A 26,343-nucleotide genomic window follows, 5' to 3' on the forward strand; every position below is an offset into this window, starting at 1 on the left:
TATTTTTAAGGTTAGTCCCTTAACTGTACATTATTATTAAAAGGTAGCCTATTGATAAGCATATCATTTCTAAAATGAGTTTTACCAAACATCCTTACTTTACCAAAGACGCCAAGCTGAGTGCAGCAAGACAGCACGAATCCAATCCGCGTTACCCGCGGCTAAACCAGCAGCACCCGCCCCGGCACCAGTGGCCGCACCTCCACCACCCCCGCCGCCTCCGGGTGCGCATCTCTATGAAGAACTTGGGGACAGCACAATGTAAGTAGACCTTTCAGGTACTTTTAGAAGTAAATGTGTGGTGAGTACTGAATTTCAACCTGATGTGAAAATGCAGTTTATAGCCTACTTTGATTATTACATTTTTTAAACAGAAAATTAAGAAGAGAATCTAAGAAAAGTTAAACTGAAGAGTAATAACCAAAACCAAACAAAAAAAGTTAAAAAAAAACTAAGAGAAAGGAAGTATTCAATTTGAGGAGACATTTGCAGATGAATAGCTTGGATATTATATTTAATTTCTAAACCTTCAGAATCATGCAGACTTTTTCCCCCCAAAATTAAAAATAGGTTCTGAATTTTTTTTTTCCTTTCTCATAGGAAATGAGGAGAATAAAGGACAATTGTAACATAGTAATTCCTGATTTGGTATCAAAAGCCAACTCCTACTTGGTAATCAAAAACCAATTCTATGGTCTAAAATACAGACTTTTCTAAGACACTATTTTAGGATGTCATAAAATAGAGTAATTAAAATCTGAATGAAAATAAAGAATTAAATATTAAATACTCAACCACTTAGATGATACTCTTTTCACTATATTACTCTCAAAAAAGACTGCTGTGATAGCTTAATATTTCTCCTATACTATTTAGAATCTCTAAGCAATATTAAATCATCACTTTTGAAAGAGACTTTTAAATTATTGTTAAAGGATTTCACAGCTGTTTCTATAATGATGCGTCACTCAAAATCTGATTCCTTTTGGAGATATTTAACTCGTCTGTATTTTAAAAATTCAAGAATAACTATTTCTGGACGTGAAATGCAATACAACCAAGGCTATTATAAAATTTTGAATATGACTAAATTAAATTCAGAAAATCTTTTATTAACTGGAATTTGGTGGGGTGGAGGGGCTAAAACACGTTGTTCTACTGTGTTACACTTCTAGCATTTACTAGTAGGAGTAAAGCAAGCCTCAAAAATTATGAAATTTAGTTTTTAATAGGAAAACTGGTTCTAAACATATATATCAATAGTATTTGCCATATTAATACTATTATACAGGTTATGTTAAGAATAATTTTAAAAACGTTAAAAGTGATTTTAATGTTGTACATTTTAATGCTAAAATTGAATTAAAAAAATGCTTGGCATTCTTTTTCTAAAATCATAATATAATACAGGAGTCATGCTTTAAATATAGTTTTCTTTTCATTTTTTTCATAAGTTGAAAACAACGGTCTCTTTTTGAATTATTGGTGAATGTAGGAATTGAGCCAATATGAGTTGATTCTCTTTGATTGCGTTAACCACCTCTCTCCAGAAAAAATGTTTAGAAACTAAAAAATATGTGTAAAGTTAAGTGTGTTTTATATGGAATTAGTGAGGGATATATATTCATTTTCATTTAAAAAGCAAGTATACTGTAACATTATTTGGAATCTCTGTAGTTTGATGGTGATAATTTTCAAATAGCAACACTTAAGGACTATTTTTATTTGAAAAGTTGTGGTAGACTTAGTAGAGGTTTTGGAATTCTAACATGTATTTTAAGTTCTACACATTTAATTATCTTTAACAAATGTTTAACTTATCTATTCAAAAACTTTTTACAGGGATTCTAGTCATAAGTTACTAGAAAATGAACTAGCCCCAAATGAATTATTGTCAAATATTTTTTAAAAGAAAAAAAGTCAAAGGTCACTTTGAAAAAAAAAGCTTCACAAAGTAATTAATAACTTCATATGGATTCAACAATACTCTGTAATTGTCATCATAGTGCTTGTAGATTTACTTTCTTCCAAGCAATACTTATATCTTTTTTATAAATCAGTGTGAACTAAGTTTTCTGTTAAGACATAGAAGCGGTTCTTAGAATCTCATTTCAAAATTTTATTCTAGGATTGAAATCATCCATGTTTAGTAGAGGTCAATTTTACCTATGTATAGGAATTAGATAGCTAGATATAATTTTATGTGATAAGACAACCAAATAAATGCCATATGATTTTATCTAAAACATTATTATATATTATTCTTATGAATAAATACAAAGAAAATATAAAAATGCATGTTCTTTTTTGGATATACATATTAAGTGTTTAAAGCAAGTTCCTGTTAGTATTTTCATAATCATCTTAAATTAACTATAGTTCAAACTTTTCTTTTTCTATCACATGTTTTCTCTTTCTCACCTGTGGATACATAGGCATAAGTAAGTAAATAATATCATTCTAATACGAGGGCGTTAGAAACAAAAGATGCAATAGAATAGATTAAGTGCTGTTTTACTATATATACAGTAATCTTCATCTTCTACTGTGGAGTCATCTACTTTTAAAAAGAAAGTTGTATCGTCCGCACTTCATTCCCTTTTGATATCTTGAAATCACATGAGTTTAAACAAGTGTTCCCACTGAAAGTACCTGTGCCTATCTAGAGAGTTTCAAAATTCTTCTTTTTAATTTGTTAAAAATATTTATAGATATCTTTCAATCAAAAGTGACATGGTATCATTGTATAGATAGTTCTCTCCAAGAAAAATTAAACCAAGAACAGATCTACACAAAAAAACTGCCTTTATAATGTCAAGCCTGTGTTTCAAAAATGACTTTTCAAGATCAGGAAAAGCAAGTGTTTGCTGTCTGTTTAATTCAAACTGTCTGCTCTTTCTGAATGATTCGCGTGGTCCTGACACCCGGAGTTCACCTGTGAGAATTCTCTTTTGCAGTTTGTATCTTTGCCAAAGGACACAATAACAACTTTGGCTTTACGTATCATTTTTTTGCCACACCTGTCATCCTAATTTTTCAATGTGGCTATTTAATTTTTATTCAAAATATTTCCCTTTTCTTTCATTTATGGTATATGGGTAAATATTAAACAATAAAAAAATAGATCTCTTATTCAGTTTGAGCTTGAGAGCAAAGTATAATGAGAGACTATTCAAAGCTACAAGTCCCCCAGCCTTTCTGGGGGAAGGGTTCCAATGCTTTCAGTAGAGGCATTTATTTGTGCTCTGTGCCTTAATCAATTTTATTTATGACTCACAGCTACTAAGGCTCAATGTCCACATATGAGCAAATCTTTCAGTGATATCAAAACTGTTATATTAATAGATCTTTCATTAAAGTGAGTCTTGACTAAAAATTGGATCCAGATCATGTTCAAAAGAAATACCAACAGCCCCTCTTCTTCTTTGTAATATTTACAATTTATTTACAATATTATTTATGTAATATAATATTTTTAGACAGAATAAGCATAAAATTGAAACAGAAGAAAATAATCTCTGTCAAGATTCTAGCATAAATTCAATTTCTCAATTGTGATTTTGAACTCTGTGAGAGAAATCTCCCATCTGTCCTTGGGGACTTTAATTCTCTTAATCTGGAGAATAGAGAATCTCTTTCTGTATTCTCTTGCAAGCTTTATCTCAGATAGGAGAGTACTTTTAGCTCCAGGACAGAATTACTGAGATGACAGATAATGGACAGGTACTGAATTAGATACAGCTAAGGATCCTTTCCCCAAAACAGTCAGCTCTGAGCATCCTCAACCAAGGCAAAGAATATGAAATCGTTAGCCAAAATGCTGATCTGCAATTTGGAGAACTGTGATTTATACATAAGAGAACTGTTATGTATGGTCATGGATACTTCGCTGTATCAAGCTAAATGAAAAAAAAATCAGTGTACAGATTGACACCTTTTTTAAAAATGAAAATTTCTCATGCTACTCACAGCTTTCAAGCTTTTCCTGTCCTGCCTTGTTGAGAACAGGGACATGAAAGTAATGTCTTGTTTCAGTAGATTAGTGTTATTTGGCCTTTTATATTTTGAAGTAGTGATGAGAACTATAAAAACATCTTTCTCATGAAAGCAATGTCACAACCTGTTTCCTTACATTTCATTATCTTCTTTTCTTTCAAGTCTTTTCCTTCTCTACCATTTCCAACAAAGCAGGGGAAATAAGTCAGTCTCAGAAGACAAGAAACATCAGCACGTTGTGATGCCCTTTTCTTCCAATACTGTTGAGGCTCACAAGCGGGATCACATAGATGGATCACTTAAGAGCAACCAGCCCAAGTCTTCAAGAAAATTCACACTGATATCTGATGAGGACACCTTAAGTACCCATGATACCCTCTATAAGGAAAATATAGATCAAAGATCAATGCATTCGGACTTTTCACTAAGAACAGATTTTGTAGACTCATTTTTACCCAAAACACAAGCCAAGAGTGAGTCTCTGAGGGGCCCGAGAGAAAAGATTCGGAGGATGTGGAATCAGCCAATCTGCTTACCTAGGAACCCAATGTGGGAACTTCCCAATAGACCAGACACCATAGATCTGGAACAACAGCGAAGCACGAGACAGACAGCTGAAAATGAAGGCACTGGAACCTATCCAAACAAAAGAGGTGGCAGTAATCCCTTGCTTACAGCTGAAGATGCAAATTTAACAGAGAGAGAGGAAATAAGGCAAAGTGAATCACTGATTATACGAGGGACAGAACAGCTGAAATCTCTATCTTCAGACTCTTCATTCTCCTCTCCTTGGTCTCACTCCTCATTTTCTACTTTGCCAACTGTTTCAAGAAGTGTGGAACTCAAATCAGAACCTAATGTCCTCATTTCTCCTGCTGACTGTTCCTTGGAACTTTCTCCTTCAATGCCTTTCATTTTAAATTCTCCATCCTTTAGGAGAGAGACACCTACTTGTATGTCGGCTGTTGAAACCAAAAGGAACATTTTTGAAAATCTTCGCCATCCAGCAAACATCTCTCCTCCTCCTCCTCCTCCTTCCCCTCCTCCTGCTCCTCCTCTCGTCTTTAGTCCTTTTGCTCTTTCCCGTCCTCCTTCTCCCCCTTCAATTCCTCCTCCTCCTCCTCCACTTCTTCTACTTTCTGTTCCTCCGTCTCCTCCTCCTACTTCTCCTCCTCTGCCTCTTCTACCTTCACTTCCCTTTCCTCCTCCACCACCTCCTGCTTTTCCTTCTCCACTACCTCCTTCAACGTCACTTCCATCCACTAAGTGTGTTTGTATGCCAGCTGTTAAATCCACTGTCAATGTGACACCAGCCAAGGAAATGAAGTCCTCTGTGATACGGTTATCAACATCAACAACAGTATGTAATGCAGTTCCTCAGAGAGAACCAAAAGGCATCCTCAGGCGTATTAAAAATTTAGCAGAACTTGAAAAGTCAGTAGCTAACATGTACAGTCAAATAGAAAAAAACTATCCCCCAACACACATCTTAAAATTACAAACTAGTTGCCCTTCAGAGATAACAAATATGGAAATGACACCTGGGCAAAATCAGGAGAATTTGCACCATGTTGTCGAAGGAATTGAAAAACAATCTCACAGTCAATCTACTTCACTATAATGTTGCTTTCCCTCTTTTAACTGAACAACTCTTTTGTTGACCGTAATCTTCGAGTGGAGGCAAATTCGAACATTAAAGAAGATTCCATTCTTTTACCCTAAACTCAATGCAATAGTGTTTTTCTCCTCACTTTTAATTTAAAAGATTATTAACTTCATCATTACTAACTCATATTATAGATTTACCTTAATTTTCTTAACTACGAAGTAGCATTATTTGCCTACATTTATTTAAAAAGTAAGTAATTTCGATCTATTTTTCTGGGAATACATGGGCATGAAAGTTAGACATCCAGTTTAAACCAATGGCTTGTTTATCATGTTAATGCAGTAACTTTTACGTTTACTTTTTGATCATGGTTTTGTATAAGTGTCCCAGGAATAAAAGCAGACTATCACAAATAAGCTAAAAATGATATCATAGGTTCTGTTATTTCCTTGAAGCCTATGTATTTGGTCAGAAGAAGTACTACCAAAGTAAAATGTTATGTATCTAGAAATATAGGAGATGGCAGACATGATGATAGTCCACAATAAATCCCAGGTGCTATAAGATGTAGTTATCTGTTTTCTTATAGAACATCCTTTACTCTGGCTTGCTTTTATCTTACTAGTATGCTTATACATTTGGTAAATCTTTGACTTTTTTCAATTGCTGTCTTAATCTGTTTATTTCCTATTGTGCTTTCCCTTCCCTTCTTTATAATGAAAATAAATCTTGAGTTGTTGACTTTTGTAAGATATTTCATTGTTCCCACAGATATCTAAAGTGCTATTTAGTTTTGCCTATCCACATTATTATATCATCTCCTTAATTATAATTTTATCATTAGATTATCCTACAAAGAAAATATTTATCTCCAATTTAATAAAAGATATCTAATCAGTTTCATCAAAAGAAGGTTAAATAAATGTCTATAAAGGTTTATCTAGTAGGAATCTAGTTACTGCTATTTCATTGATGAAAATTATAAATATTTTCCTTTAAGTTTTTCAATAATATAAAACATGCTTGTTCATTAAAATTTTATAAAAGTGCATTATTGACTTCACTCCTAGCTATTTTTAATTACTATGAATAAATCATCCAAATTTAGCCTGTAGTATATAAATGAAATATAAAACATTTAAGTAGAAGTCAAGAGGGAATATATTTGGTGAATTCTCACCAGTTTTATAAAGGCCTTTACTCTTTGTTTTAGGCAAAGAAGATAAAAATTTATATTCTAGAAGAAAATTGCTGTAGTTGTAATTGTTGCATATCTTAGAGCTCAACTTGTTAAATAGTTAAAGGTATCAGCTAATCTAAGTCCTATCTTCCTATCTTCTCAATGAAAGCTACACTTGATCATCAAGTAATCACTTTGTTTTTCTCATCTAACACATGGAATAATTTTTATTTACTGGAAATCTCCACTTGGAATATAAGTTTAATTATTTGTTTTATTCTGCAGTTTTAATATTTTAGAAGATATAAGTCTGCACAGAAAAAAGCACAATTCCAAAATATAGGCAAACGTCTTGCTTGATAATTACTATTGTAAATGTACTAATATAGGCTCAGGGCCCATCAATGAATCATTTCAAAGGTTTTGTTCAGCTCTTAAATTATGTAACATTTTTTCAAGAATTTGGTCTGGCATCCCTAATTAACAATATCATAAAAAAAAAATCTGTAAATCTAATTATTTTCATTAGCTCCTCCACTTCAGATTCTTTTCATCCAAATCAAGAGTAATTTCTTTCTTGGGGTTCTTGAACGTGATGTTTTTCTCTTTCACTGAAAAACATCAGTTGGAGTTTTTGTTGGCAGCTGGTCATATGCGTGAGAACTTGTGCTATTTGGCGGACTCTGACAAGGTATTAGTCACAACTGTGTAAGCCTTTAATATGAGTGTATGTTTTTTTAACTACTTTCTATCAACTTCTTGGAAATGTGAAAGAAATTCCTTGATAATTCCTTAGAATTTCTTGATAATGAAATCTCTAAATAATTACCAAAGAAATGTAAGCAATCCAAGTAACAATTTTGTGTAAGTACCTATAGCCTTACTAAATTGTTACATTGCCCTTTTCTCTAACACTTTTATAATATTTGTGTAATCTAAAAATTTTATGAGTATTTTATACTTTTCAAATGAAACCTCCATACCCATGTTTTATATTTAATCTAGTCTTTTACTGACACATTATATTTAGCGATTCCCAGCTTCATCATAAAAGTCAATTTGAATATCTTCTATAAGAGACTTCTATTCTTGAGTACACAAGCCAAAATATTATTCCTCTCCTCAACCCCAAGCCCCCCACAACCTGACAACAAGCCTCTAGAAAAGGGACACTTTTTTTCTTCTGCATTTATTATATTCCAATTAATGCATAAGAAATTATTAGATACTTTCTTAAAAGACATTACCATACATTTGCCCTATTTTTAAAAGTAAACTGTAATACATAGAAATGGTGTAAAATGAACAATTAATACATATTGGATATAAACTATGTAAAATATACATCATTATATGACTGGTTTTATAAGGATTAATAGTAAGTCATGTTAATTGAAAGCATGCAGATAATTATACATATTGATTCTGTTGTGTACCTTTTCTAAGTCAATTTTTACTTTTGAGCTAAGACAAAAAATGCAAATAGCCAAATAAAAAGGTTAATGGAAACACTATAGTTCATCTGTTGGTATTTTATTACCCACATTTATGGGAAATATTGCTAATTAAAAGAGGCTGTTTAAATATCCTAGAAATTAAAATCTAGCTTTGGTTGGACATTTTATATTATGTATGTGGCTCAATTGTTGCTATTAAAACCTAAATATGAGCTCTCTCTACTTTATTTACCTCTGAAAGATACAAATTGAGTAAAAGTTGAAAATGTCTAAATTTCCAAATGCTTTAGAAGAATTATCATTCCCATAACTATTGGCAGAACCATATAAGCACTCTGAAAAACTCGTCACAGAACCATTTCGAATAATAAATTGCTGATAGGATTAAGTAAGCATTATATTATCGTTATTACCAACCATTTCAATCAACAATGCCTTAACCACTTAAGATGCGTTCAGATAAGTAGATTTATCTTGTGAAGGTCTCATAATTTTTGAAAGAAATTTTCTACAGTTAGTTTTGTTGGAGTTTAGAAAATTATATAAGTAGCTCTTCATAATAAATCTTCATTGTAGTTGTTTATCAATTTCATATAGTATGATCAACAGCACAATTTTAGTACTTTAGGTCAACTGTTTAATGAACAATAAATTAAAAATTTTCATAATTAGTGACATTCAACCTTGAAAACATACTATACTTTTTTTCCCTCTCAAGTAGAGTCAAATGTTTCACCAACTTGTGGTCCATGTACTTTATAAGCCTTTATGTAATATTGAATGTTTACCTATTATATATCTAAAAACATTTTCACTTCGTGTCTAATATTATTGACCCTTAAAGGCTAGTCAATATTTTGCATTCACTATTTTTAGAATAAATTGATACAAACAGAAAAAAGATCTTACAAACATTTGGAAGAATATATTCCAGTCATGAAGATAATTCTTTTTCTTGTACCAGTATGTTTTTCATGTATGAAACATACCTTTTCTCCAAATGAATATCTTATATGTATCAAGACTTGTCTAGGACAGAGATGATGTAGGATGTGTTTTATCCCAGTTGATCATAACATAGTCAAAGCATGTTATTATACACCACTGAGGCAAAATAGATTGGGTATGGTTTGGGGTTCATATGGAATGAGAGTTGGGGTGATAATTGTTTTCAGTAATGCAGGCATGAAACATTGATTCAAGATAGGAGTATCTTGATACTACCACAAAATATACTTCTCACTGAGACAATTTTTTGGTAAAAATTACCTTCTCAGTTTTTCTCAGGCTTTTTAAAACACCTTTACCTATAATTTTATTGAACTTGAAAATCCCAGATGTCTAATACTGATTTCTTCATTTCTGCCTTGCAGGAGAGGTTATACATCAGAGGTAAGGGCTTTATGGTGTTATGTTATATCAAGGTTACTAGGAAAATACTTGCGTTATAGGCAGGACTGATGTACATTCTTTCAAAACTAAGGTATTTCAAAAAATTTTATAAGTATGCTCTGCTGTTTATTTTCCTTTCTATTTGCTGCTTTTTTGTTTGGGGCTATTAAATCTATTATTCAACAGGTGAACAACTGCTTACCTTTTCAAGGATAAACTTATTTTTTCCTGAATTACTATTACTTAATATTGTGACATTCCCCTAAACTTATTTTTCTAAGGCTATAAACCTAATTTAGAAACTGTAGGATTACTTAACTTTTTACCAGTCCAAGGATCTATCCTATCATGTTAGAGCTTGAGATCTGAAAGAATTTAAAGAAAAGTCAGACTATTAGAAAGCTCTGGCTTTTCTATTGTGTTAATTTGACTCTCGGCCAACATACTGGGCATTTTGGCCAAGCGTATTGGGCTAGCCACACTGTAAGTGGTGCCATCAATTAAGTCACTGAGAAGCTAGTATGGTTTAAGTTTAGGGTACAGCTTCTCAGTCAGGAGAATGAAACAAGCATATGACCTAATTGGCTAATAATTTAGAATGCAGAAATCCTAAATTATTTGGAAATCAAGATGAATGCCTTTAAAAATAACTGGTTTTCAGGGATAATTACAATAGCTAACAGACTGAATCAGAATATCTCTAAGTTAAACTTCCCACCCATTTAAATGAATACCTTAGACTAACTCATTAACAGCTGTACCATGGAATAGCTATCCCTTCAGTCAAATAGTTGTTCTATTGGCCATTTCAAACAGTTGGTTCATTGGTGGAATTATCTTCCAGAACTTCTCTGTCAACCTTCCCAATGCTTACTTTAATATTCATGTTATATAACTACTTCCACCCAAAGAGTTGATAATCCAAAATTTGAATTGTGTTTCTTGTTCCTATCTGGTTAAAGTATACCTTCTCACGAAACAGACCCATAGAGACTATGTTTCCTTTAGATAAATGTGGGGGAAATAGGGAGGCAGTGGGAACTGATCCCTGCAAAATCGGAGCAAGAACAATTTGCTTCATCACAAAAATTTTCTGAAAATGTGCTTAATTCTTTAGTGCAAGCAATCCATATTTTGATAAAAAGAAAAATGGGGAGCATGTCTTAAATATCATGTTGAATATATTACAACTATATCATTATTTTGTGTGCTCTACTCTTCTTCCTAATGAACCTGATTACATTTAATGTGATTGGGGAGAAAAAAGGAGGGGCAATTTAAAACAAGGTTAAACTTGTTAAAACGAATTGTGTAACACTTAAAGTGCTTTTAGAACCATGAATGACTCTTTGTGCTATGAATCTTAATCCAAAAAATTATTTATAGATTTTTATTTACTAAGGTTATTAACTTTGATGTTAATTAAAACAATGATGCAATTAAAACAAATTAATTCTTCATTGTTTTATGTTTCAGCATAAATAATCAAAGTATTATTTAAAACTGTTGGTAACTATCACATGAATAATAAATCACAATCCCAAAGTAACCGGTTTTAAACTGTCACCTTTTTTTTCTCTCTTTTCAATCATAATCTATCTTTTCCACCTGAATTATTTTCTAAATCTTTTTCTATTTTAATTTCCTTTGGCAGCAACAACAACTACTGAGGCCTTCTCTTCTTAAACCAGAGGTATCAATTTTCTTTCTCTTTTCAACCTGAGTCTTCACAGTAATTTGTGTGACTTTAAAGTCCATCTTACCTGTAGGCAGAGTGGGTGGCTGCCAATGTGGCATAATTTTACAAGAGAGACAAAAGGTGGTTTTAAATTTAAATAAATAAATAAATAAACAGTCATGCAAATCTCCTCCCTACTGTTTGCTGGTGGCTAAAATTCTAAAGTTTTAGCTTTATTCTCTGGGAATGAGACAAATAAGAACTTTGCTGCTATTATAAACAAGCTATCCTTGAGTGAATCAATTCATGAACCTGATCAGTCACTGTTCTTAGTGAATCTAGATTTATCAGAACTGTTCCTGAGATCAGATTTAGATTAGGAAAAGTTTGAAGAAAGAATCCTGACATCTATACTGAAATAACAAAAGGTAGAAATTGGGTTATGATAAACAGTCTTTAATCATTTCATGTGCTTCAAAATACTGCCTTTGGGCACGTGTCTATTTCAAATGCCTGCAACATTTTCTTCTGCAATGAGAAAAAGATATTCAAATTTATATAATAAATGCATATAATTTATATTTTTTTATTATACTAATATACTGCTTAAATTTAAAAATAATTAAAAAGTAATGTTAATTTTAAATATCTCTTTCCTTTGGCAAATTAATTATTTTATAAGCTCCACTTAAAAAAAAATTCCTTTTTCTTAACAACAGAATCTTGACTTTGCTAAAGGGAGGCATTTCGTGGTTAGAATTTACTTCCTAAAATCGGGAGGTTGAGTGGCAGGAATATTCAACTTTTATAAATTTTTAGCAAAAATTTCTATGGAGACCTCTCCCTAGACTATTGAGTCAGATAACTCAGAGTTGAAATCCAATGCCAGTTACTACATGCAAGACCTTAGTCAGGACATGCACCCTCCTGAGCATCAATTTCATCTTCTATAAAATGTTGGCGGTAATATTTAACATAGCAGCTCCTAGCTCAGCAACTGGAACATAGTAGGAAGAAATCAGTAAATGGTAGTTATTGTTGTTTTTATTTGCATCAGGGTAAATATTTATACTTTGGTTAATAAGATACTAAGTTAATTCTATGTCTTCTCTGTGTGGTCAGCAAAAATGAATTTTGAAAATAACGTTAAGGGTTTGATCTGCCCATAAAATCACTTTTTAGTAAGCCACTTAGCATGATTTTCTAAATCTAGGAATCACCTGCTCAGGGCAACAGGGACTGTGTGTAGCAGCAACAAGGGCCAGAATTCCAATACTACCTCTTGACCCTCACTCAAGAATCTTAATGGTTATCACATCCTTCCCCCCATTTTTTTTTTTTTTTTTCTGAAGTGGTGATGCTCTGCCCTTCAGTAATGGGCGGTGGAAGAATCCAAGAGGAATCCTTCAGATCATTCCCTTCTACTAGCTCCTGTCTCTCCTTACCCAACTCAGACTACAGAGTGAATGTTTGAATCAAGGATTAAGTTTCCTAGGTTCCTTCTCAGTTGCTTCTATCCTTCTATCATATTTTTTAAATGTGATATAAGTCTGATGCCAGATATATATGTTGTAGCTAGCAAGAGCTGAGCTTTATTCTCCATTTATGAAAAAATACATGTGTCCGTAAGAAAATTATTTGATTCTAACTTTTAAAATCTGAAATCCACGAAGTTGCACTGTATTTCCGTAAATATTTGTTTTTTATTATTGCTGAAATTTGTTAAAATTCCACTTCAAAATCATTTTTGTTTTTAATTGTTGTGAGAAGACATAACTTGAAATCTTCCCTCTTAACAAATTTTTAAATGTATAGTACAGTATTGTTAACTGTAAGCACAATGTTGTACGGCAGATCTCTAGAACTTTTTCATCTTGCTTCCCCCTCTCCCCACCCCCTGGCAACTATCACTCTACTTTCTGCTTCTATGAGATTGACTATTTTAGATACTTCATATAAGTGGAATCATGCAGCATGATTTGTCCTTCTGTGATTGGCTTATTTCACTTAGCGTAATCTTGTCAAGGTTCATCCATGTTGTTGTATATGGTGGGACTTCCTTCTTCTTTTTTAAGGCTGAATAATATCCCATTGTATGTATAGACCACATTTTCTTTATCCATTCTTCCATTGACGGACATTTAGTTTTCAACTTCAAAATTGGTTGGCAGTCTTTTCTCAGTCTCCACATGTATTAGATTAAATATGCATTGGCCAAGCAGTTTAGAAGTATTAGTTCTGAGACCTCTTGGCTTCATTTAAGCCAGTATAATTACTTTGGGGTTTAGATGCCTCAAAAGTTTAAGCCTACCAATATGAAACATATATATTTTAAAGTGTTTAGTTTGAATAACTTAAATTGAGACTTCAACTTTGTCCCAATGTCTTATTGGTCTGTCTTGACCTCATTTCCCACTCCCTTTCCTATAATGAACATTTTTTGTTGAAATAAAACTACAAATATTAAAGTGTACAAATCACACTGCGCAGCTAGATGAACTTTTACAGGGTGCACACTATCTCTCCAGAAGCCTTTCCATGTCAACACTTGGATATTATTTCTCCTGTTCCTAACCGCTCATCTGGCTTCTTTTTTTCCCCAAGATAAATATATATATACATATTTTTTTTGTGATGAAGATCAACCCTGAGCTAACATCCATGCCAATCCTCCTCTTTTTGCTGAGGAAGACTGGCCCTGAGCTAACATCCATGCCGATCTTCCTCCACTTTTTGTGGGATGACGCCACAGCGTGGCCTGACAAATGGTGCGCCAGTGCGTGCCCGGAATATGAACCCCAGGCCGCCAGCAGCGGAGCATGTGCACTTAACTGCTACGCTATAGGGCCAGCCCCCAAGATAAATATTTTAATGCAACATATATATATATATTTAAATTTCAGCTTTATTGAGGTATAATTAACAAATAAAATTGTAAGATATTTAAAGTATGAAGTGGGATGATTTGATATATGTATATATTGTGAAAGGATTCCTCCCATCTAGTTAATTAACACATCCATCACCTCACATATTTATCTTTTTTCTTTTGGTGAGAACATTTTAAGTTCTACTCTCTTAGCAAATTTCAATTATAGAGTACAGTGTTATTAACTGTAGTCACACGTTATACATTAGATCCTCAGGCCTTATTCATCTTATAGCTAAAGTTTGTACCCTTTTGCCAACCTCTCCCTATTTCCCCCAGGCCCCAGCCCCTGGCAACCACTTTCTACTCTCTGTTTCTGTGAGTCTGACTTTTTATTTTTATATTTTTTAGATTCCACATGTAAGTGATACCATGCAGTATTTGTCTTTCTCTGTCTGACTTTTTTCACTTAGCATAATGCCTTCAAGTTCCCTCCATGTTGTTGCATATGGCAGGATTTTCTTCTTTCTAAATGTAGGCATCTTTTGCATAGTGGCAATACCATAACCAAGGAGATTTATGCAAGGCATGATTATTGCTAATTGAAAACTTTTCACCTGGCTTCTAACACATATGTTCATCTGTTTTTGAAGTTTATATAAATAAAATAATATAGAATGGTATGTTTCGTTTGTACCTGACTTCTTTTGCTCATCGTTCTGTTTGGGAGAGTCATCTCTGTTGTGCGATGTAGTAGTGTGGACTACTGCACTACTCATGGATTTTTGCATTGGTTCCAGTTTTGGAACCAATCATTTTGTTAATGATGTATTTTGGTGCACAATTGTACGTTTATGTTGGGCATATAAACGTAACTATACTGAATTTCTGTGAAAGGATATGCATGTATTTGACTTTGGTATTATTGCCAAACATTTTCCAAAGGATTTTGCTATTTTATAATCTCTCCTGAAGTGTGTGAGTTCCAGCTGCTCCATGTCCCTGCCAAAACATGGTATTGCTGATTTTTTTTTTTTTAATTTTAGCTATTATAGTGGGTAAACTGAAGCAGTTTTAACATCAAAATTGGATTCCTCTGCAATTGGTTTGCAAAGTATTTGTAAGCTGTAAGGTCATTAGATAGTACATTAGTAGAGTATAGGGTTTGCAAACTTAAATAAACATCAAGAAAAGTAATGTAAGGAATAGAGTTTATTAGATGTAAAAAAAGAGCAGGTGACGGGGCCAGCCTGGTGGCACCAGTGGTTGGGTGCTCGCGGTCCGCTTCAGGGGCCCAGGGTTCGTGGGTTCAGATCCTGGGTGCGTACTGACGCAGCACTTGTCAAGCCACGCTGTGGTGGCATCCCATATAAAGTAGAGGAAGATGGCCACAGATGTTAGCCCAGGGCCAAACTTCTTCAGCAAAAAAAAGAGGAGGATTGGCATCGGATGTTAGCTCAGGGCTGATCTTCCTCACAAAAAATAAATAAGTAAATAAATAAATAAATAATAAAGAGCAGATGGGAGATTCTATTGTGACTATGGGTATAGATGTTAAACAATATATTTGAGGACACAGTAGTAACCCAGAGAGAACATGATTGCTGTAAGGAGTAGTACCACCAACTAAATTCATAACATGTAAAAATATAAGCCCAGTGTTGCCATCTTTTTATTTTTCAAGAGAAATCAAAATCCAGATCGTTGATAGCATTCTGTGATTAGAATTTTGGCAACCATAGTAATTCAATTTTTTAAAAATGATTTTTGCCAAAGTACAAGTGAGGGTCATTGTCCATATCCATCATGCAGGCTGTGAATTTACACACTTTTTAAATGATATATTTGTGCTCTCAAAAAAATTTTTTTTCCTGACTCATTACTATACCTGGATCAGCATAATTAATTTTTATAAATAATAGATGATATTACAAATAAATACCCACCCATTTTCCTGTGGATTCCTATACTTCTCCCTCCTTCCCTTTTCTTACCTCATTGCAAAATTAATTTGGTTAACCTTTGCAGTTCGACCTACTTAAATGTTAAAATAGAATTAAAAAAGAGAAATGTAAGGAAATTAAATTTAATAGTTATTTAAAACCAGTTTCATGTATATGTCTCAGGAAAAATACCTTTCTATAAGAGTAGAGTGACAAAAATCAATATTGTCTAGAATTTAGAACTGGAAACCTTGAAAGGCCTCTGTTCTGACAAATTTCTTTTTTTAAAAAAGAATTAAAATCCAGAATTAGCAGTATGTTTTAAAACATAAACATCCTTGGGAGATATCACACAATAACATAATTTTTCATTAATGATAAATGTTTATTATCAGATCCTTTCATGAGAATAGTTTTTGATGAATAGAAGAACTCTGGGTATTAGAAAACTCTTATCAGGAAGATGAAACAATGCTGAAAATAAGCTTATAATTTTCCCCAGGGCTAAAGTCTGTTAATAGTATAAGTTAAAATAGAGTGAAATATTAACTGCCTATTGGTAGTTTTAAAAGTTATCGAAGAACAAGTGATATGCTCATCTGTAATCTTTAACAGATTTACCATTAGAAAAAATTTACTTTTTTTACCCACTCAGTTCTAATAACATAACTTTATTTCATGTAAAATAATTACAGCCAAAAAAAAATATTTGAATATGTTTAACATTTGTAATTAAAGTTATTTTAGCAGGAGTGTCTTGAGAGTCATCGAATTCTAGGTCTGGAAATCTGACGTTGAGCTGAAATGTGATCAGAATTTCTTTTCAAATGCAATTTCTCTTTTTGAACAATAGGAGTTATCCATGGAGTCTGGAATTGATCCTGGCCAGGAATATGGACAAGATTATTACAGTTATGAACATGGGTACATCTTTAGATTTTTTATTCAGTATCTTAATATTTTTATGAAATAAGGAGTTAGTAAATTATTATTACTAGCATTTGTTTTATAAATGTCATTTCATCAGTTTCATCTTTGAAAATGAGTTATGTATCTAGTTTTAGTTTCATTCAAGTCTTAACCATTTTTCTATATTAAGTTCTGTTTTGATGTTCTATATTGATATTGACTACAACTCTAAAAATGCACAAAAATTATTCAAAATTATTTAAATGAGAAATACAAGTCACACATATTTGCTCAATTCCTGAATTCACCATTTCTTTCATGTTTTCATGAAATGTTTAACATTTTATCTAGCCAATCAGCTTTAAGATTTGCCCAAGAGAAATTAAGAAGAAAACATACTTTAGAATCCATTAATAAGCATTTCAAAGGTCACTTCTACACACGTAAGTTAACTGCTTTCTAAAAACACAGTAAAAGAATGTAAAGACCATTACAGATCATGTCTGAAGCCGATCTTTACTAAAAAGATGGAAACTTTATGTTCTGAACAAGCCATTATACTTTTAGAAAGAATCTATTTTGTGCCCTAAATTCTTCAATTCATTAAGCAACAACATGCCTTTCTTTCCCTCTACCCTCTCCCAAAACTTAAATCTGAACTAACCCGACTCTTGTTATTGTTATTCTAGGGTACCATTATGGCAAAAATCATTGGTCATCAGGTTGTAGTTCTTACCTTATGGTTTTTGTAACTAGTTTACAGGGAGCCCAATAGGTGCTGTATAAATATCTGTTGATTGAATGATGAAGAAAGAGAAGAAAACAGAGATCAGTCATGGTTACACAGACCATGTGAAAAAATGTTTAAAGTTGTAAGTTTCTGTTACAGGTATGAAATGCCTCAATATGGAAGTCGCCGTCGTTTGTTACCACCGGCTGGACCAGAAGAATACGGTGAGGTGGTGGGTGAAGCTGAGGAGGAATATGAAGAGGAAGAGGTAATTACTGTAATTATTTTGTGTAGGTTAATATTCCAAGGACAATATTTTTTAACTGTATTTGAATAGCAGGCTACAAAATATTTCAAAAATCAGAAATCCTCTTCATTTAGTACATTTTCCATAGACATTTAACAATGCTGACCATTTCGTTGCCTTGTCTACAAGAGAAAATTAATTTTTATTTTATATGTTTAATTTATTTTCCTCTATAACATGTTAAACACCTGGAATAAAGCCACAATACAATTTATATTTTTTAAAATCCTAAATGTTACTTCATGAAGGTAACATTATAATAAAAAACATTAAAAAGTATTTCACAAAACAATGGTTACTTTTATTTCAGACCTAAAAATCATGAAAAAGTATAGTCTCCATCTTTCAATTATCAAGAGAAAAATAAAATATTACCACCAATATTTTTAATGGAATAATGTCATTTATGTTTAAATTAGCATAAGTCATTTATATCAAATTCTTATACTTTGCTGCAATATTTGCTAGGAACATTTATCCAAAAAAAAAAAAAAAAGAAACCAAAAACAAATAAATGTCACTGTGCTTTGCCCTATTCAAAATTAAGAAAATAGTGAAATTTCACATAAGCTATTCAGATAAACTATCATAATTTCCTGATTGTTTAAAATTTTGTTAAAAAATACATAGAACCGGGTCGGCCCCATGGTTTAGCGGTTAAGTGTGTGCGCTCCGCTACTGGTGGCCCGGTTTCGGATCCTGGGCGTGCACCGACATGCCCCTTCTCCAGCCATGCTGAGGCCACGTCTCACCTACAGCAACTAGAAGGATGTGCAACTATGACATACAACTATCTATTGGCGCTTTGGGGAAAAAGAAAAGGAGGAGGTTTGGCAATAGATGTTAGCTCAGAGCTGGTCTTCCTCAGCAAAAAGAGGAGGATTAGCATGGATGTTATCTCAGGGCTGATCTTCCTCACAAATAAATAAATAAAACTGTTTAAAAAAAAATACATAGAACTATTAATCAAAGTCCAGAAATGGGACTTCCAGAGAGAAGAGGTAATGATTATTTCTTTCTTCTTTGATGTAAGATGCAAATCAAATTTTGAATAAGAAAAAAAAATGAGAAAGCATTGGATTTTGATATTATAAAATACAAGCCAAAATAAAATAATTTACTTTTTCTTGATCACCTTCTGTGTATATGCAGTGGGAATAAATAGTAGAGAATTGTGTGATTGTTCTCTGAAACCAGGTATATAACTTGCATGAAGCTATATCTCTGCAGATTCATTCATGCTTAACTTATGTGGGACAAGGTCACATTATAACCATCTTCCAGCTGACACTGCAATTGCATTTTCGTGATTTTCAGGAAAAGGCAAAGAAAATTAAAAAACCAAAAGTTGAAATTAGAGAGCCTAGCCAGGAAGAAGAATTAGTTGTCACCATTGAAAAGCCACCAGTAGCTGAGCCTACGTACACAACATGGAAGAGAGCCAGAATATTCCCAATGATTTTTAAAAAAGTTAGAGGACTAGCTGATAGAAGAGGCATCATTGACCTTGAGGGGGAAGAGTGGCAGAGACGCCCTGAGGAGGAAGATAAAGATTACTTGAAACTAACTCTGGACCAAGAAGAAGCTACAGAAAGTACTGTAGAATCAGAGGAGGAATCCTTAAGCGACTACACTGAATACAGTGAAGAAGAATCCGAGTTCAGTGAGTCTGAGACGACAGAAGAGGAGTCTGAGTCAGAGACACCCTCTGAGGAGGAGGAAAGTTCTACTCCTGAATCAGAAGAATCAGAGTCCACAGAGTCAGAAGGAGAAAAGGCAAGGAAAAACATTTTTCTTGCAAGAAGAAGGCCTGTTGCTGAAGAGGTCAAGGAAGTCAAAGGTAGAAAAAAGGAGCCACTTGAAGAACCAGAAGAAGAACCCAAGGTGAACGAAGAAGAACACCCAGCAGAAGAAGATGAAAGTGAGCTGACCCCTATGGAAGAACTCGCAGACCTTGAATCTCAAGATGTCACTGAGGAGGGCAGTGAAGAATCAGCTTCAGTGGAAGGAGGTGTGGAAAGTGAGGAAGAATCAGAATCAGGCAGTAGCAGCAGTAGTAGCGAAAGTCAGTCTGGAGGTCCATGGGGCTTTCAGGTGCCAGAGTATGACGCAAGCAAGAATGCAAACCAAAGGAAGTCTCCAGGAGCAAATTCGGAAAGTTACAATACAGCACTATAAAAGAGATCACAGTAGGTGGGAGTTTTGCGTGATGAGTGCTCTCGTGTGCAGTGTCTTCTGTGTGTTCTCTGAAATGACACTTGAAGGGGATGGAATTGATCATGATTTTGAACTAAGATTAGAAAGCATGCCAGAAAAGTGAATCTATATGCTATCCAAATGAATTTGTGTATTAGAATGTATTAGGATAAAGCTGACTAATCTTTCTTATATTAGTAATTTAGAAGACATGCAGTTAATCAATATTTAATATTTTCTAGTGGGATTTTTTAATGCAGTGTCGCATTGTGTGTTACCAATGATGCCTTGCCTATTAGAATGGATTATATGAATTTATATTGTGGTTTTTATATCATCTTCACAAAATAGATCCTTAGGACAAGCTGCAGCAAATGAGATCTCTAAAAGTCTACTTTTGCATATATGTACATTTCAGCTAGCAAAGGTATTAGCACAAATATCATGAATATGTTCAAGTAGTTTGTAGCTGGCACTCTCAAATCTTAAGGGTTAAATGAAATAAATTTTTAAAAATTAAAAATTATACCATTTCTTTTCTGTTGTGAATATGAGTTCCAGTGGATTTAGAAAAAAATTGAACCTGTAACAGTTATAAATTTTTTTTCTGGGTAAGTAAACATAATAATTTTGAAAGATATATCTGGAAATCAAAAAGCATGGCTTACTTAGTGCAACGCATTGGTAGTTCACATATCTCTAAAATGCAATACTATCTTAAAAATAACTTAGAATTGTTTAACCTCTGCTCTTTGCCATTTCTGATGTGGATGGTGAAAGAAAAAAATTTGTGAAAATGTCCGTTGTGTTCCAGTTGCTTACTAAAGGAAAGTTTACAATAATTTAGTTTTTAATTTTGTGTATTACTAAATAAATTATGCGGGATGAGAAGAGTCATTTAAAGTTAACATATTTAAGTGGGGTGACCCAGAAAACCAGGATATTCCAAGTGAATAAATGCATTAAATTATACAAAAAGTTTGGCTAACAATGGAGGATTAATTAGAAACTAGAGTAATGTGGGTTTAAAAATATTTTTAAAATATTGGGAATGGAAGTATTAGTATGAACAGAATACACTAATGCTGGGCGTTCCTTTCAGTTTAACTTTCCTGAAGAGTATACAACTGTCAAACAATGGATCAGATCTTTAGTTCAATATAAATAATATACTTTTTTTTCATATGTAGCAGTAACTTGATCTAAAAGAATACAAGTACTTCCTGAAATGTCTACTTCCTGAGTCAGCAGCACTCTCTTCAGAAGTTATTAAAGTCTAAAACCAATGAAGAATTGGTGGAGAAGAAACTGATGTAGTTTTTTCCTTCTTCCTCTCTTGAGTTATTTACCTTTGATAGCTTTCTATCAAAGGTTTTGAATTTCATAGGCATTGTAATTTTTGCCCTTTTAATTCCTTTGATAATGACTCCCATATTGTTTTTTTATTTTGGCAGTGGGCAAGAAAAAGAATGATCAAGTTGGTTGTTGATCGAGAGTATGAAACCAGCTCAACTGGAGAGGACAGTGCTCCTGAATGTCAGAGAAACCGTCTTCACAACCCTCATATCCATAGTAATATCAATGGCAATGTATATATTGCACAGAATGGTTCTGTGGTGAGAACCCGCCGTGCCTGCCTCACCGATAACTTAAAAGTTGCTTCCCCTGTCCGACTGGGGAGGCACTTTAAGAAACTAGACAAGTTGGCAGTGACACATGAAGAGAATGTTCCCCTGAACACATTATCGAAGGGGCCATTTTCTACTGAGAAAATGAACGCAAGACCAACTCTGGTGACATTTGCCCCTTGCCTTGTGGGGACTGACAGTACAGCAGTGAAGCCATTGGGTAACAGGCTGAAAAGTACAGTGGAACAGGAGTCCATGGCTGACAGTAAGAACATCAAGGAGGCTTTGGAATTCCCTAGTGACCACACGCAGTCCGACGAGGAGGAGCTTTGGATGGGTCCCTGGAACAACCTCCATATACCAATGACAAAACTGTGACTGATTTTTTAAAAAGTTATTTTAATTTTTACTTCAGTTTTTAATAAACTGCACTTTTTATTGTCACTGAAAAAACAATGTATGGAATTTATATCATGCACACAAGCTAAAACTTTGAACAATGTGGTTTAAAGTTTAAAAAGAAACAGATTTGCACTCACATTTGTATCAATTAATTGTTCTTCCCAGAAAATCTTTTGGGACGGACTCTCAATTCACTAAATAACATATTTACACGTTTAGCTGTTTCGTTGGGTCTTGAATTTTTTTTCATTTTAATAAACAAGAAGTAGTTTACTAAGTAATGATTTATATTTTGTTGATTAACACAGTTTACTCTTCATCTCTAGCTTCACAGAACTTTTTTTGGTACATGTAATTTTACTTTCATAAAAAAATGGGAAAAATTTATATTAGAGAATTTTACAGGTAACGGGTTTATATAGTTGCTGTCCCTACCATCATGATTTTTTAAATGAAAGAATAACCAAGTATAGTAAATGTGGGAATCTTCTGTAAATTATTTAGAATCATGAACCTATTTTCTTCATTGTCCAATATAGAGTTTCCCAAATTTTTACATATGTATATGTTGACCTTTTAAGGAGCACTTGAAGTCATATCTCTTTTATAAACATCACTTACAATTTCCCTTGTGTCCCCCCTACACTCTCTATCCATACAAAACATAGTAGATAATTTAGTTTAGCCATTTGAAGTTAAATAATTATTTGGAGCATCACAGAAATCTCACCTTCAGCAAAAGCTTATTGAAGTGGGAAAGGTTCAAATAGGCAATAATGCATCTAGAACCACAATTTCAGTATGGAAGACGTAGTCAGATCAGAGAAGTCTCACATTAATGTGACTGGACATGAATATTTTATGAACTCAGTATAAAGGAATTTGGCAGGGTCAAGAATTTATATAATACGTGAAATGCCTATATAGGCTATAAATCCATAGCTTCAAATGTATTATAGTATTTCACTTCTCCCAGCTCCAGTTTATTCATAGAATATTTTAATGCACATAATATTTATGTGCATAAAGTGCAGCACTAGAAAATGATCACCTGGGCATTTTTTTTAATCAAAGAACACAGTCTTCAGTTTTCACCATTGAACAAAGCACAGTGTTTCTTCATGAATAGAAACAAAAACAAAATATCCTTTCAAAAAAAAAGCCCCAAAACTTGCCTTGTGTGTTGCATACTCTTCAGATGTAAAAAGGATGAAACAATATAATTTAAGAGAATTCAGAATTTCATTGAATATGATTTAGTATGATGTAGATAAAGCTCACCTCGAATTTTTCACAGTATTGACCAAGTTAGGATTTCAATAAAATTCTCTCATGCATGCTTATTTATGGTTGAAAGACTGAATAATGCACTGCTATCATTTATTACCCTTTCACATTTCATATTTTTAAAATAGTTTGTTATAATGCTATTTCCTTCTTTCTGAAGTGAATGAATTGTATGTAACATAGACTTGCCAACTTTTATGAGTAGTATGTTTTAATTTCAGATCTCAAAAAGTATTTGAGATCAAATACAGCAACATCTCATTTATCTGACATTATTGGAAATTTATACGTTCTATACCCTTCCTAGGAAAACTATCAACATTAGCTGAGAGCTTGTTAGAAAGACAGAATCTTGCCCATATCCCCAGGTCTACTAAACAAGAATCCACATTGTCACAAGATCCCAAGGTGGTTTGTATGCATATTAAATTTTGGGAAGTAATTATCTATACCATTGAACTCCAGGACTTACTCCTGGAAGCACCAAAGCAATTGTTTTTAGTATAAAATATTTTGGATAGAAGCTAGATTAAGCATGTTATATTTTCCTACTTGCTCAATCAGAGATCACTAAATGTCGTTTAACATTTTCCTGATGTCCCAGGGTCATCTCAACTAGCATCCCATGCTATTATCTCTGCATACAACTCTATGTATTCTTTTCTTTCTCCAATTTCTGACTGTGATATTTAACTAATTTTGTCACTGTGCCTCTCTTTAAAATTTATCTTCCAGTTTACTTCTAATCTCCTGATGAGAAAGTTTGTGTCTTTGTTTGTTTGTTTTGCTTGTTGTTATTGAAAAATCATTAAACCTGAGATAGGAATCAGAAACGTGGATTCCAGCAAAATCTTTGTGATTCTCAGATTTTATTGATCACTATTGGGATCTGAGCACTGTTCTAGAAACCTGAAGTTGGCAGAAGACTAATGCTCTGATAGATGAGATGTCACTGCATTTTAAAGTTCAATTTTTACAAGGAAATATGCAAAATATTATAAGGTACTTAGCAGATGTATTTTAGCAATTTCGAGTTGATCATTTCAGTAAAAACAATCCTGAAGTTAATCTGTCCCTAAGTTAATGGAGATAGTACAAAGATAAGCACTATTTACACAGAGGAACCAAATCAAATATTTAGTTAGTATATTTTGAGGTAAAGTATACACAGCGGCAAAAATATCACTAACTAACCACATAAATCCGGACCGATTGACTAGTTACCTAGATAGGACTTTCATTATTCTATACAACTCTGACTCAGGATTAAAATTGTGGAACCCGGGGGAGATATCCAAGGATGTTTAATTAAGAATACTTCATATAAATGATGTTTCTATGTAAACGTTTATAAAGAAATTGGTGGTTATTTTTCCTAGGTAGGCATAGCAAGTTTTTTGTTGTTGTTCGTAATCAGCACCAGCTTTCAATCAAGTAGAAGAAATGTCGATCTTGGCTGATTAAGATGAGAACCGACCGATGTGACTATAATATTGCTAAACATGTTGATTTCAGGAGAAGGTCTCTTGGGCATGCTTCATGGGCAAGGGGAAAGAGAATGAAAAAATATAGTTAAGGTGACACAGGACATTTGTGACTCAATGACCATCAAATCACAAATGCTGATCTCTCTCTCCAGACTTCTCTTTTTCATTAATTACAGACTCTAAGAGTTGTAGAATTTATAACTGTAGGTTGGCCAAAAATATCTTTTTAAACCCAGAAAAAAATGTTTGCCTTGAATTTTATATGTGATATGTCTTTCATGTTATTAGTCTACATTGTTAACAGGGATGTTAAAACATGTTATTTATCCTAAGTGGTTCTTCCAAATGGGACTTGATAGCTTCTGTTAAAACATTGTTAATTGCATTTACGTATCATAGAGGCAGAAAAAATTTGAATATTGATTCTTGAGGGAAAACAGTTTCTTTTATTTTTTGAGCCTTTTTCTCTTGTTCTGCTTCACTTTCTTCACTTTATACCATAAATGGGGCTTATATACACATTTCAATTAATTAGTAATATAGGCAGAAAGTGCTAATAATCTATTCTCAGGGCAGTTGCCCACTAGTGCCTGCAAATAACATAGAGATAAGGCTGAGGGGTAGGTTCAAAATTATATTGAGGACTTCTATTTTTTATTGATAATTTCTCCAGCATCTCAAATGGTAACATGAACTCCTTTGTTTGACCTTTTTTTCTCTTGTTTTTGCATCTGTTGACCTCGATCTTTATAACAACAATCTTTACTTTTTAGATTAGTATGTTTTTCATTGAAATCTACTTTAAATTTCTGGTAAGTTAAGCACATATATGGAAGACTTGAACATTGTCTATAGTTGGGAAAATTATCAACACATTCACTGCTTTTCCAATTTCTTTATCCAAACACCTGTTTTTCCTTAACAAATATTATGTTACTATATGAAGAATATGAATTAGAAAGTTTAAGTTAAAATGCTTTGTTACTCACAACGCAATGTTTCAAAAATAAATTTCCATTCGAAAAAAATGATTTCTCATTATTCTGTCAGGTGGGGATAAAAATCAGTAACCATTTTTCCATTTACATGTTTGGTATTTCAGTTTGATAATACAAAGAAAAGCCTGCTCTGCAAACTCTTATCTTAGAACAACGTGGAGGAAAGAAGTGTGTTTTAAAACTCACATCCTTCTTTACACATTTCAGCCACGTACACATGCACCAAGTTCTAAGGAAAGTGGACAATGTGTTTTCTAACATACCACCTATCCATT

The 26,343-nt window shown here is 33.2% G+C and overlaps 1 protein-coding gene and 1 pseudogene across 7 annotated transcripts in view; both read left to right on the plus strand.

Annotated features, from left to right (window-relative positions):
- Nucleotides 1-26,080, plus strand: part of PCDH15 (protocadherin related 15) — a 1,681,754-nt gene extending 1,655,674 nt beyond the window's left edge. For 3 of the 7 annotated variants that reach the window (XM_087432191.1, XM_004440010.3, XM_087432192.1), the window contains 2 exons: nt 109-261; nt 4,159-6,420. In XM_087432191.1, coding sequence (XP_087288317.1) covers nt 109-261; nt 4,159-5,617 — 1,612 coding nt within the window. In that variant the 3' untranslated portion in view covers nt 5,618-6,420. Of the gene's footprint in view, nt 1-108; nt 262-4,158; nt 6,421-9,615; nt 9,635-11,288; nt 11,328-16,977; nt 17,049-17,922; nt 18,036-21,720 lie in introns of those variants that run through there. The other 4 variants (XM_087432193.1, XM_087432195.1, XM_087432194.1 and 1 more) reach the window with 4 other exon arrangements.
- LOC147916855 (U4 spliceosomal RNA) lies at nt 14,722-14,847 on the plus strand (annotated as a pseudogene).
- Nucleotides 26,081-26,343: the final 263 nt, after the last annotated feature.

This window comes from Ceratotherium simum, chromosome 6 (genome assembly GCF_057802395.1).
Source record: "Ceratotherium simum simum isolate JZ-2026a chromosome 6, ASM5780239v1, whole genome shotgun sequence".
NCBI classification, from domain to species: domain Eukaryota; kingdom Metazoa; phylum Chordata; class Mammalia; order Perissodactyla; family Rhinocerotidae; genus Ceratotherium; species Ceratotherium simum.